Genomic DNA, 14,204 nt, shown 5'->3' with positions numbered 1-14,204 from the left:
TCTGCATGTCACATAGGGTAGCCTATTCACCTGCATAGGCTGCCCTATACGCGTTTGTCACCTGAAAATAACCTCCTGCTTCTTTTCGGGCAACAAGCTTCACAAGGTTTGTGAAGGAGCGGTTAGCCGCAATTGTTGGGTGATACTGTCATTGCATTGCTTTTGGGGTGCCATTGAAGGATAATGGAAACGCGTGCAGTGCGTCATGCTATGATTGCCAAAATGATTTGGGATTGTGGGCAGTGGGCGGAATTAGCAGGGTCGCACTTGCGATGGGCCCTGGTGTTCCACCACTGTCGGGGGGCCCCAGCGGGGTTGCTGGCCGCAAGGCTCTGAGTGCTTCCCCTTGATACAGCCCAGAGCCTGCAATGACAGTTCTCCCTCCCTCCTCCCTCAAATGGATGGGAGAGGAGAAAGCCGATCTGCTCCTTCTCTTTCTCACTCCTCCTGTGTGTGCACCGCAGGAAGTGTGAAGCTTGTCTCAGCTCAAAATCCTGCTGAGGAGGCTCTGATAGGCTGGACTGATGGGCACTGATAGGTAGCTCTGATGAGCCCTGATAGGCAGCACTGATGGGCACTGGTAGGTGGCATCGATGAGCACCGATAGGTGACACTGATAGGCTGCACTGATAATCCAGGCACTGATGATCAGTGCCCTAATTATCAGTGTAAACAATGTACTGACAGTCTTGCCAGTTATCGGCTCTCCTTTCCTCACACAGACACAGTGTGGGAGGAAAAGACTGGCAAAGGACCAGGAAAGGAAAGGACTGTTTACATGTGATCAGCTGATCACATGGTATCACAGTGATTGGCCCTTCACCGTGATCTGTGACTTTAAAGCTGAACTTCAAGAAAACTTCAAGAAAAGCAATATCCATTCAATATGCATATTCTTCTTGAATTTTGGTGTGTTTGTGTATTTCTTTCAGATCTGTCCAGTAATCCAGTGTGAGACTTTCCCTCTGTACAGGAGCTTCCTATAATAAAGACCGCTCACTGCTGCTTTCCGTCTTTGTGCCGGGTGATTGGTCTCGTCTCCGCGGACAGCCTGTAGTGGGTGGAGTCCCTGCCACATCTCTTCTCTCTGCACAGGCTATGTCCAGCACACTGATGATGCCACTGCAACCTTTACTATGTAATATTTGCATTTGCAAAGGCAAAACACACAGTGGATTACTATCCTTTGGTGGCTATTGAGAAATATATTTAAACAAAAGTTTGTTTTTGTGTTGAACAGACAGGACAGACATAGAAGAGCTGATTTTGATACTCACTTCAGTTCCATCTCCTCTGCCATGCGTTTGGGCACCAAGGGTTTCTCCAGACTGAACTCTAGCACCAGGTAAGCCCCAGACTCCACATATTGCTGGAGAGAAGGGAAGAAAGATAATCCGTGGGTAAGTGCCACTTCGCAACAGAGGTTCGTGGTACTCCGCAACACACACAAGCACAACGGCAAGGATAGTGGGGCTCGTACTGGGCCATAATGGGAAAGTTGACTTGTATTTGCAATATGTGAACATCCACTATACACAAAGGTGGTTTATAAAAAACACATTTCATAAAAAATTGCTGGAAAAAGTTGAGTTGCCTAACAAAAAAAAACAACACTTTTTTTGTAGGCAAACAATCAACTTGAAATTAAATATCCTTTGGGACTACAATCTTACAGTGAGGAAAATAATTATTTGATCCCCTGCATATGTTGTAAATTGTGAATTTGCCCACTTACAAAGAAATGAAGGGTCTCTACCCTTGTTATCATAGGTATATTTTAAATGATAGAGACAGAATATCAACCAAAAATCCAGTAAAAACACACGATACAAATGTTATAAATTGAGCACATACAGTATGTGCTCACGTGGTACATAGATTAGTCCTGTCAATTTAAAGTGTGCCCAACAACAACTCGTTATGAGTATAAAAGACACCTGTCCACAGAATCTCTTTCTTCCTCAAACCTCACCATCATGGGCAAGACCAAAGAGCTGTCAAAGGAGGTCAGGGACAATATTCTAGACCTGCACAAGGCTGGAATGGGCTACAAGACCATCAGCAAAAAGCTTGGTGGGAAGGAGACAACTGTTGGAGCGATTATTCACAAATGGAAGAAATACAAACGGGCGGCACAGTGGTGTAGTGGTTAGCACTCTCACCTAGCAGTAAGGAGGGTCGCTGGTTCAAATCCCAACCACGACACTACCTGCCTGGAGTTTGCATGTTCTCCCTGTGCCTGCGTGGGTTTCCTCCGGGTGCTCCGGTTTCCTCCCACAATCCAAAGACATGCAGGTAGGTTAATTGGCCCTAGTATATGAATGGGGACCTTGGATTGTAGGCTCTTTGAGGGTAGCGACCAATGTGAGTGTGCAATGTGCAGGGGTGGTTGTAGACACTCACTCAGTTTGAACTGGATGGACTGGTGTCTTTATTCAACCTTACTAACTATGAAACTATGAAACAAAATAACCATCAATTTCCATTGTTCTGGAGATCCAAGCAAGATTTCGCCCCAGAACTACACGGGAGGAACTTGTAAATGTTCTCAAGGCAGTTGGGACCACAGTCACGAAACAAACCATTGGTAACACAATACACTGTCATGGATTGAAATCCTGCAGCACCTGCTAGGTCCCCTTTCTCAAGAAGACACATGTACAGGCCCTTCTGAAGTTTGCCATGAACAGCTAAATGATTCAGAGAAGGATTGGGAGAAAGTGCTGTGGTCAGGTGAGACCAAATTAGAGCTCTTTGGCAACTCAACTGGCCACTGTGTTTTGTGAAAGAAAAATGCTGACTATGACCCTAAGAACACCATCCCTACAGTCAAGAACATGTAAGTAAAAAAAATTCTAGTGATTTCACATTCCCTCTCCACGCATTGCTCTCAGTAGAAAGTGTGTATTACCTGGCCTTCTAGATTGGGAGGTACAGCTTGAGTATTGGCAGTTGCTTGATCGAGGTCTGCTACTTCTGATGACTTCAGCACTGCCGACATCTGCAAACAGAACAGGCATAAACTTTTTTTCCAGTGATATATGTAGCACCCAGGAGTTTAGGCAGTGTTGCTCCTCAAAAATGTACCTGCCAGGATTAGTTATCCTGGTTGATTGTTAGAGATCTATTGATTTCTCCCTAAGTTTGGCCTTGTTGCACTTTTCTCTTCTACCAGTAGGTGGCTGGGTACTTGGTGGTACTAGATACAAGAAGGGCAATGCAAGGTCAGATTATGGGTATATGGGGTATCTCAGCCAGATGATCTTAGCAGCCTTGTGTGTCAAGCCAGGGATCAAGCAGGCCAGTGGGGTAAAGCTTGAGAGGTATCTCTAGTACCAAGCTAGGGACCCAGCAGAGAGGCGGTGGTTACGCTTGAGGAAGATACTACTATGAAGATTGGAGGAGCTCAAGGGATTCAGTGTCAGTGAATCTAGTGAGAGACCGGAAGCTCAGTGGGCTGAAGAACTACAAGGAGTAATCGTAGTGGAAGTGAAAGGAACTGTTACACTCTGTGTTGGGAACTGTTAAAGACTGTTTCCATAGGAGACAGCTTTCCTGCACATGCAGATGTGGCATCTTGCTGGATGCCTTTCCCCGCATGGTTGTCCTCCTATTGAAGTCTCAGTCTGCCAATTGAGCTTGCAACTACCTAAGGGTGTCCTTGCCATAACCCTCTCTCCTCCAAAAGTTTGTTAAGAGAAATAAACTCTCTTTTGTATTCAAGAAGTGTCTGGTGCCCAATAACTTTAACCACCTTGCACCCACTATGCTTCACAACCCACCATTTACAGAAAGATGTCAGCTACTTCTGGCTCTGGAAGTTCTCATTAGACCGAAGGAGGCCTCTGGGACCTCACTATATATATATATATATATATATATATATATATATATATATATATATATATATATATATATATATATATATATATATACATACATACATACATACAACCATCTTTCACCCCTGGAGCCTGTGGGAGCTTAGGAACACCTCCGGCCTTACAAGGCTTACCCGTCTGCCGTCCTTCTCCTTGGGGCCTTTCTCCATGCGGCTGGGTGTCGGCTTCACGTGTGAAGAGTTGGGGCCTAATGGAGCGCCTGTGACTTTCCCCATCAAGCTGTTGTTCCGCACGAGATGCCGCAGAATGGACGACTGAACCTTTGTCTGTGTCAAGGAGGGAATAAGATCTTATAGTGCTAGCTCACCAACTGAAAATGTCATATATATGCAATACAATTCTAACAATTTCATTTGGATGTATGAGTACATTTTTAAATTTAATTTGGATGTATACTTACATTTTAAATATATCTTTTTCTCCAATATTTCTGACCTGATGTGGAGATATTATTTCACTTCTGGACCCTTCTGGATCCTTTCTTGTCCTGTGACAGCAGGACAAGAAAGGAGACCAGCTGTGGTCACCAGACAAGACTACACAAAACAGTAATGAGAGGAAGCAAGGAGAAAACTAGCCAATGGGGGCACAAACCCCATTTAAAAACAACAGGGATTCTATTCCATCCCACTCTGTCTAAATGAAAAAAATGTGGTCAGAGTTGGGCTTTAACTTGTTATTAGATAAATATAGAGACTGTAATTTTCTTCTGAACATTATATTTGCCTGGCTGTTATGCTGTTCTAGGTTAAGGACCAAGACCTACAGAAGCCAGACACAGCCAGGCAACTAACATGGAGAATGGTGATGGCAACTCCAATATCTCTCCCATCATAGGTGTATTTTAAAAATAACTTATCACCAGACCATTCATTTGAACAATAGTCATTCCATAATGATATATGTGCATTCAATGTACTGTATTTATGCATGTTATTTACCTGTAAAAACCTTTTTTTTTGTAGACCTTCAAAAGCCCAAAGGCTGTTGCTGGGTGCCGCCATCTTGGATGTGTCGCTGTCACTCAAGTGACTATATATTGTCCACCTCCCCTCCTTCCTAAAAGATTATGAAGGAGGGGAGGAGTAGCTGGGCCAGCACAGACAGTAAATAGACATTCTCAGAAGAGGACAGGGCTAAGATGTGTACAAAGAGAGGGCGGCTATGTTAGGGAATTTACTTTTCTTGATTAAGCCAACTTTACTAGCAAGTTACCAATCAACAAAAATACCAATTCTGCAAGTAAGCACTTAAAATAATTTTACCTGCGACCAGGATGATGACAGGGTCTCTTTAAGAAGAGGGTCTCCTAGCCCCAACCAGTCAACTTGCAGGACATATGATAACCATAATCAATCCAAGACCCAATGTTGGCCAACTACCCTCACAATGCCCTTTGTGCATATTTGATTCTTGATGGGTCTACACAACTACAGCTATGTCTCTGGTGTGGATGATTCTGTATTTTTTGCAGAAATACAGAGATCGGAATACAGTTATGTTTTTTTAGACTCATCTGTATAATTTCACCTTCTCCAACACTTCAGCTTCCTGATAGGCTAGAATCCGATAGGCTCCACGAAGACGCTTCACTCCTGGATACAACAGAGGCACCATGTTTACATAGGCAACACCATGAAATGATATTTGGGTGTCCTCTTCACTCTGCTGGAAATTATAATGGAAGATTGAAGAATGAACCAATGGCATTAGTGAAGAACTACCAAAAAAAGGGTAATAATAATAAAAAAAAACAAAAAAAAAAAACACTATCTATGGGTTCCACCAACATATCGGAAGGAAGAAAAGAAAGAAAGGAGAATAGGAGAAGACAGCCCAAGAGTTAATAAGAAGGAAGATAGGAAGAAGAAGGGAAAAAAAGAACGAAGACGACAATCTAATGCCGCGTACACACGATCGGATTTTCCGTCAACAAAACCGTGGATTTTTGTCCGAAGGTTGTTGGCTGAAATTTGTCTTGCATACACACGATCACACATATGTTGGCCAACAATTCCGAACAGGGAACACGGTGACGTACAAGCAAGACATACGACGAGCTTAGAAAAGGGAACTTCAATAGCCAGTGCGGCTCCTTCTGCTTGATTCTGAGCATGCGTGAACTATTGTGCAACGGCCTTGTGTACACACGATCGGACTTTCGGACAACAAAGTTTTGTTGGCGCAAAATTTGAGAACCAGCTAGCAAAGATTTGTTGGCGAAAAGTCCGACAGCAAATGTTCGATGGAGCTTACATACGGTCGGACTTTCCGTCAACAAGCTCACATCCAACATTTCCCGTCAAAACATCCGACCATGTGTTGATAAGACAGAAGGAGGAAGATAGGACGAATAAAGAAAGAAAGAAGAAAGAAAGAAGAAAAAAATTAAAAAAAAAGGGAGAAGAAAGTAGAAGACAGCCCAAGAGTTGATAACCTGCACTCAAGTAAACATAAAAGGGTCAACAGTGCCAGTCTGATGCATAGATTAATCCCCAGTCCAACAGCACCAATATAAAAGTAGAAATAAAAGGCAAAACTTTTTTTTTTTCATTTGGATAGAATAAGGGAGGGTTATAACCCCTGTCACGTTTCTTTTTTTTACCACCGGTGTCCCATAGGGGAGAGATACATTCACTTACTGTCCCATAGCTTCAACAGGAAGTAAGGGGAAATCCCTCCAAAATGATGGAATATCTGATTGCCACCAGAACTAGTTTCCTCATCGGAATATTTCTCCTCTACTCCTGTTCTGGTGACCATTTAAAATTTGGGATTTTCTTTCACTTTCACTCTTGGCGATAACAACAGTCACCAGGACAAAAAGAGAGAGTGAATTGCCCTAATGAAGTCACAGACAGCTATAAGAACCTGACATGGGTTTTAATCCTTCTCCATTCTATCTAAACTAAAAAAAAAAAGTTTCAAGTGCAGGAATAAGTGGATGACTGCATTCTGATAAAACCACTTTTATTGATACCTATCCATGCAATGATTACGCACTGTTTAGTTTAAAAGGTATTGGACGTTTCCTTCCTCCCACTGTATCAATAAAAGTGGTTTTAGCGGAGTGTAGACATTCTTCAGTTAAGAGTTGGCATCTGAGTTTTCTGGAAGAAAAGAGTGGACCAACCTGGATCGGTATTTATGATTTTTTTTTTTTGCTTTTTTAAGTTTTGCCTTTAAATATCCTTTAAGCCTAATTGATCTTAAAGTAATAAAAACAAAGGTATTACTCTCATAGATGTCCAATACAGAGCTAGAAAGGCTTGTAACGGTTCCAGGAGAAGAAGTTAATCAAAACCTGCCATGACCATTGGTCAGGCTGATGGCAGGAACCCTCTCCAGACTCCAGTACAAGTCTCTAACTCTTTCCACCATATCCCAGAATTCTTCATTCTTCTGGGAATGTTTAAAGGGGAAGACGCAGGACTTACGCTGCCCATCAGAGTTTACATTTACCTTATTTTGCAGATCATTATTTTATATTGCAAGATCACTTACTACTAATTTGATAAAAAGTATAGTGTCTATATGTTCCATCCAAGGCTCTTATACTGGCTTGTAGCACCTTGAATAATGATGTTGCCATAATGTGTATATTATATATATATATATATATATATATATATATATATATATATATATATATATCTATACACTGTGAGGGGGTTAGCTCGGTAGCGGGTGTGTGTGACCCCCTGGATGGGTTCACAACACAAAGTCAGGCACAGCAGACAGCGGTGTAGGTGCAAAAAACAAAAGATCCGGTTTATTTAGGCTACATGCAATGATACATATAACAGCCAAACAAAATAAAACAAGAAAATAAATCCTGGTCAGCTTGACCTCTAACTACACACGTAGATTCCCTGTCTAACAACTGGGTGCAGCCTTGTGCTGCCCCAATCTCTATTGTAGGGGTTTGCCACACAGGCGTTAACTCACCGCACAGAACAGCTCTCAGACTCCCCAGTCTATACACACAAAACTGGTTCCAGGATGGAGCATCTCCCTAAGCATGCTGGGGTTTTTTGTAGAGGTCTTAATGAGCCCACTTACTACAGCTGGGCTCATTAACTCTTCCCCTCTAATTGTAAAAGTCTGCATAAAGCCTGAATCTAGGACACACATATTTCCCATCCTGAATACAACCAGGTGATTTTACCTGTGTGCTGCCACATACCCCCCCCTCTTGTTTCAACCCTGGGGTTGTAACACAAGCAGCCAGACACGCATGTATCCGAGACAAAGCATCCACATTCCCCATTTTAACACCAGGGCGATGCTTAACTGTAAAGTTAAATTCCTGTAGGGCCAGGAACCACCTATTTACCCTTCTATTGGTCTCCTTGTTCTGAGCCATCCACTTTAAAGGAGCGTGATCAGTCACCAGGTCAAAGTGCCTACCTAGCAGATAGTACCGAAGGGAATCTAGAGCCCACTTCACTGCTAAACATTCCTTCTCAATCGTGGAGTAATTTACCTCATGGGACTTCAACTTCCTGCTGAGGTAAATGACTGGGTGCTCTTCCCCGCTCCAGACCTGGGATAACACTGCTCCTAACCCAACGTCTGATGCATCAGTTTGTACAACAAAGTCCTTAGAGAAGTCTGGTGAGTACAACACTGGCTGGCTACATAAGGCTGTTTTTAAGGACTGAAATGCTTCTTCAGCCTCTGGGGACCATTTAACCATAACCGACTCTTTCCCTTTTGTCAGGTTGGTGAGGGGCACAGCCTGAGAAGCAAAATGGGGAATGAATCGTCGATAATAGCCAGCGATTCCCAGAAAGGCTCGTACCTGTTTCTTGCTGTTGGGACGTGGCCAACTCTGTATGGCCTCGACTTTATTGACTTGGGGTTTTATCACCCCCCCTCCCAATAGTGTACCCAAGATATTTGGCCTCCTCCTGTCCAATGGTACACTTCTTTGGATTGGCCGTAAACCCAGCTTCCCGGATAGAGTCTAGGACTGCTTGTACTTTTGGCAAATGTGAGACCCAGTCTGTGCTATGGATAATCACATCATCCAGGTAAGCTGCAGCATATTTCTGATGGGGCCTCAGAATCTTGTCCATTTTCCGCTGGAATGTTGCCGGTGCATTCTGTAACCCAAACGGCATTCTCTTATATTGGAATGCCCCATCTGGGGTTACAAACGCAGTTTTCTCCTTGGCCGCCTTGGCCAGGGGAATTTGCCAATACCCTTTGGTGAGATCAAGAGTTGTCATATATCGGGCTGTTCCCAGCCGGTCAATCAACTCATCTATACGTGGCATGGGGTAGGTGTCAAATTTTGTAACTTTATTTAATTGTCTAAAATCGTTACAAAACCGCCAGCTCCCATCAGGTTTGGGCACTAGTACAATAGGACTGGACCAGTCACTCTGGGACTCCTCTATCACACCCAATTCCAGCATCCCTTGAACCTCCCCACGTATTGCCTCCCGTCGGGCCTCTGGTATTCTATAAGGTTTTAGTTTTACCCTTTCTCCTGGCGGGGTGATAATGTCATGCTCTACGCCAGATGTTTGTCCCGGAAGCTCAGAGAAAATCTCTTTGTTACGAAGTACAAACTCTTTAACCTCCTGTTGTTGGGGTTTCGATAAGGTGTCTGCTATTCCAACCTCAGGAACTAAGCAATCAGACTGGGCTTGTGACCAAGTCACTGCGACTAGGGATTCCCTATCCCTCCAGGCTTTCAGCAGATTGACGTGATAGATCTGCTCCGGCTTTCGCCTTCCTGGCTGTCTAACCCTGTAGTTCACCTCACTAATTTTTTCAATTACTTCATATGGACCTTGCCATTTGGCCAGAAATTTGCTTTCAACCGTAGGGACTAGCACCAAGACCCTATCCCCCGGGGAAAAAGTACGGGTCTTGGCCCCACGGTTGTACACTCTCTGCTGTGCTAACTGCGCTTGGGTTAAATGTTCCTTTACAATTGGCATTACCTGTGCAATTCTATCTTGCATCAGGGCGACGTGCTCAATCACACTCCTGTGAGGAGAACTCTCATTTTCCCAAGTTTCCTTGGTGATATCCAGCAGCCCTCTTGGGTGTCTCCCATAGAGCAACTCGAAGGGTGAGAAACCCGTAGAGGATTGGGGTACCTCCCTAATGGCAAACATCAGATAGGGTATTAGACAATCCCAATTCTTTCCATCTCTATCCACCACCTTCTTTAACATTTGTTTTAGGGTTTTGTTGAATCTTTCAACCAACCCATCTGTTTGGGGGTGATACACAGATGTACGCAATTGCTTCACTTTGTACAACTTGCATAATTCTTTCATAACCCGGGACATAAAGGGTGTACCTTGGTCCGTAAGCAGTTCCTTACAAATACCCACGCGGCTAAAAACAAGGGATAGCTCTTTGGCTATGGTTTTGGCCGAGGTATTTCGGAGAGGAATTGCTTCCGGATAACGGGTGGCATAGTCCAATATAACCAAAATGTACTGATGCCCCCTAGCAGACTTCATTATCGGACCTACCAAATCCATTGCGATCCTCTCAAAGGGGACCTCAATGATAGGAAGAGGTACCAGTGGGTTACGGAAATGTGGCATAGGTGCCGACTTCTGACACACAGGGCAGGAGGAACAATACTTTTCTATTTCCTTCATGACCCCAGGCCAATAGAATCTCTGCAATACCCTCTCTCTGGTTTTCTCTGTCCCCAGATGACCTCCCAGAATGTGTCCATGAGCCAATTCTAACACCAACTTCCTGTAAGGTTTGGGTACTACAAGTTGCTCAATGGTTTCTTCTGCCCTTTGAGCCACTCGATATAGCAGGTCCCTTTCCATAGTGAAGTAAGGATAAGGGCAAGTCTTATCTGGGTTCACTAACTCGCCATCTACTTTCACCACATTTTCCCGTGCCTTTATTAGGGTGGGGTCTTTTAACTGTTCTGTGGCAAAATTTTCCCTGTGAACCTCAAGATCCGGAAACTCCACAGACGGCATGTTTTCAACTGAGGATATTGGCTCCTCCCCAGTTTCTCGAGTTTCCCCCGCCAATACCGACAAGGGAAATTCAGGAGAGTCCTCACCACTCCCAGAGGAATTCTGGTCATCTTCCTGGTCTATAGGGGCACCAATGGGGGCCTCAGGACAATCCCAGAGTTCCCAGAATTTTGGAAAATCCCTTCCCACAATAGCATCATGTGGTAACTGAGACACTAACCCCACCTGATGAGAGAGGTTACCTTTGGGGGTCTCAAAAAACACTGAAGTTACAGGATACTCTCGGGTGTCCCCATGCACACAAATAACAGCCACCCTGTTCTTCCCAGAGACCTCTGTAGTAACTAATTCAGCTTTTATCAATGTTACCAGGCTACCTGAATCCAGCAACACATCAACATTTCTACCATTAATACACATTTTACATAAATGTCTCTCAGGTCCCCGAATGGCAGTGCATGCAACTGTCGCAAACAGCGACTGACGTCTCTCCCTTATAAAGTCACATTGCATAGGCTCATCCACAACTGGGCAATTGGCTGCAATATGTCCCTCTTGCTGGCAGCGGTAGCAAATAATTTTTTTCGCTGCCTCTTGCAGCATGGGCTTCCTGGGCTGCTCCCGCCAGACCTTAGGTAGAACTCCCACCCTCTCACTCTCTCCACCCTCAACCCTTGGAGTCATCTTACCCGCCACTGGGGATGATCTGGTCTTAGGGGGGAAAGTCCGTGAGTCCCTGGAAGAGGTGGTCAGGTTCTCTGTAGCCAAGTACCTCTCAACCAGATCCACAAGTTTATCTGCATTTTCTGGGTCTCCATGGCTTACCAATTTTTGGATGGCAGTAGGAAGAGCTCTCAGGAAACGATCCATAACCACACGTTCCACAATGTTTGGTGCGGTCAAAATCTCTGGCTGCAGCCACTTCCTGCTCAGGTGAATGAGATCATACATTTGAGACCTGGGAGGTTTTCCAACCTGAAAAGTCCAGTTATGCACACGCTGAGCCCGGACTGCCAGGGTGACACCCAGCCGTGCCAATATTTCTGCTTTTAGCACCACATAGTCTTTTGCTTGGTCAGGCTCTAGGTCATAATAAGCTTTCTGCGATTCCCCAGTTAACAGAGGGGCCACCAGTCCAGCCCATTGCTCCTTAGGCCACTTTTCCCTTTCAGCAGTCCTTTCAAATGTGGTCAAAAACACCTCCGGATCATCCTCTCCAGTCATTTTTGTCAGTAAACGGCTCACACCAAAGGTTGCGGTATTATTGTACCCACTTGCTTCATTGGTCTGCGGACGTTGCTGTATCAATGTCTCTATTTGCTGTTGAAAATTCTGCTCTTGCTTCTGCAACAGGTCTATGAAGCGGGCTTCAGATTGCTGCTGGGCTTGTTGCTGAGCTTCCAAACTCTGCTGCAAAGTTGCATTTGTCTGCTGCTGATTTGCATTTGCCTGCTGCTGGGCTTGTTGTTGAGCTGCAAGGCTCTTTTGTAAAGCTGCATTTGTTTGCTGCTGATTTGCATTTGCTTGCTGCTGGTTTGCATTTGCTAGAGCCAGCTGTCTCAGTATCTCCTCCATTGCTGGCCTTTAAAAAAAATTGAAAAAAAAACTTGCCAAAATTCTCCACCAACTGTGAGGGGGTTAAGCTCGGTAGCGGGTGTGTGTGACCCCCTGGATGGGTTCACAACACAAAGTCAGGCACAGCAGACAGCGGTGTAGGTGCAAAAAACAAAAGATCCCTGTCTAACAACTGGGTGCAGCCTTGTGCTGCCCCAATCTCTATTGTAGGGGTTTGCCACACAGGCGTTAACTCACCGCACAGAACAGATCTCAGACTCCCCAGTCTATACACACAAAACTGGTTCCAGGATGGAGCATCTCCCTATGCATGCTGGGGTTTTTTGTAGAGGTCTTAATGAGCCCACTTACTACAGCTGGGCTCATTAACTCTTCCCCTCTAATTGTAAAAGTCTGCATAAAGCCTGAATCTAGGACACACATATTTCCCATCCTGAATACAACCAGGTGATTTTACCTGCGTGCTGCCACAATATATATATATATATATATAGTCTTAGATTCAGTGTACTCACCTTTTCTGCCTTGCCTGCTTTAGATTTGCTGGCGGTCGATATTGGTGTTCTCATTATCTCTACAGGCCAGTAACGGCACTCCGCTATCCGCTTCTGTAAGCTATGAACACACCAATGTCATTCATATGAGTTATAATGCATGTGAAGGAGATGGAGTCACATTTAAATCTTGAAGCAATGCCAGAACTTTGGTAAAATCCACAAACAGATAGCCTTTATTTAAGTAGAACAACACATAAAATCCACACAGGGGGCCAATGTGTTTCGGCGCTTAGGCCTTAATCATGGATAGAGATGGTGTCACATTTGAATCTTGAAGAAATTCCACCACTTCCGTAAAATCCACAAACAGAAAGGCTTTAGTTATGTAAAACAACACATAAAACCACACAGGGGGCCAACGCGTTTCGGCGCTTAGGCCTTAATCATGGATGGAGATGGAGTCACATTGGCTTGCACCACATTTAAAAAATATCTATACGTTTTTAAATCCAAGTAACCTAAAATAATACATATGAATATTTTGTCTTTTCTATCTCTTGGCTCCCTTTTTTCACATACTCTAGGTTTTGCCTTTGCTTACAGAGTTCAGTATCTCAAACTGGATGGGTCATAACAATGACTCCTCCCTATTCCTTCCTACCTACTCTGTTCAGACAGAGTTTCAATCACAGAGAGGCAGTCAAAAGCAAGCTAGAAAAACCATAGTGAATCGAGTGTTATGGGTGTGCCCTAAATGAAATGTTTGTATGTATAATAATAATAAAAAAAAACATACATTTTATATTATAGAGCTATAATATCAGTTTATAAAATGCATAAACATGAATAAATAATGAAAAATCATTATAATTCTCAATTATAGAAGACAGGAGTCTACACATTACCTGGTCAGGGCAGGCTTATCGAGGTAGCACCTCCTCTCTGTGTCCCACATCACTCTCTTACGTTGGGTTTCGGCTTCCATGCGGAACTCTTTGTCCTGCAGATGGTGCACAGGAACATTTTTATATCACTTATATTCCCTGATATAGATCACTGATATGTGAACATGTCTGAAGGAAGAACTGAACTTGTCATTAGCAACAAATCAGATTCTACCTTCTATTATCCCAGTGCAGTGTGATTTGATATAGGGTCATGCTTGTTTTTCAAGAACTGAAATGAGTACAGAATATGCAGTCATTTTCAGGGAGGATCCCATAAATTGCGAAGAGTTATGTGGGTGAGAATATTAA

At 43.9% G+C, this 14,204-nt stretch overlaps 1 protein-coding gene across 4 annotated transcripts in view; it reads right to left on the bottom strand.

The window, feature by feature from the left end:
• Positions 1-14,204, bottom strand: part of CFAP70 (cilia and flagella associated protein 70) — a 77,924-nt gene that overhangs the window by 37,023 nt on the left and 26,697 nt on the right. For 3 of the 4 annotated variants that reach the window (XM_077449534.1, XM_077449537.1, XM_077449536.1), the window contains 6 exons: positions 13,854-13,948; positions 12,967-13,066; positions 5,433-5,570; positions 4,016-4,168; positions 2,912-3,001; positions 1,278-1,369 (listed from right to left, as the gene is read on the bottom strand). In XM_077449534.1, the coding sequence (XP_077305660.1) occupies positions 1,278-1,369; positions 2,912-3,001; positions 4,016-4,168; positions 5,433-5,570; positions 12,967-13,066; positions 13,854-13,948 (668 nt within the window). The remainder of the gene's footprint in view (positions 1-1,277; positions 1,370-2,911; positions 3,002-4,015; positions 4,169-5,432; positions 5,571-12,966; positions 13,067-13,853; positions 13,949-14,204) is intronic. The other variant, XM_077449535.1, reaches the window with a different exon arrangement.

This window comes from Lithobates pipiens, unplaced genomic scaffold (assembly GCF_037356315.1).
Source record: "Lithobates pipiens isolate NorthernLeopardFrog02 unplaced genomic scaffold, aLitPip1_a1.2 Scaffold_22, whole genome shotgun sequence".
NCBI lineage: Eukaryota > Metazoa > Chordata > Amphibia > Anura > Ranidae > Lithobates > Lithobates pipiens.
The sequence above is the reverse complement of the archived record's forward strand: the minus strand, read 5'-3'. Positions and strand labels throughout refer to the sequence as shown.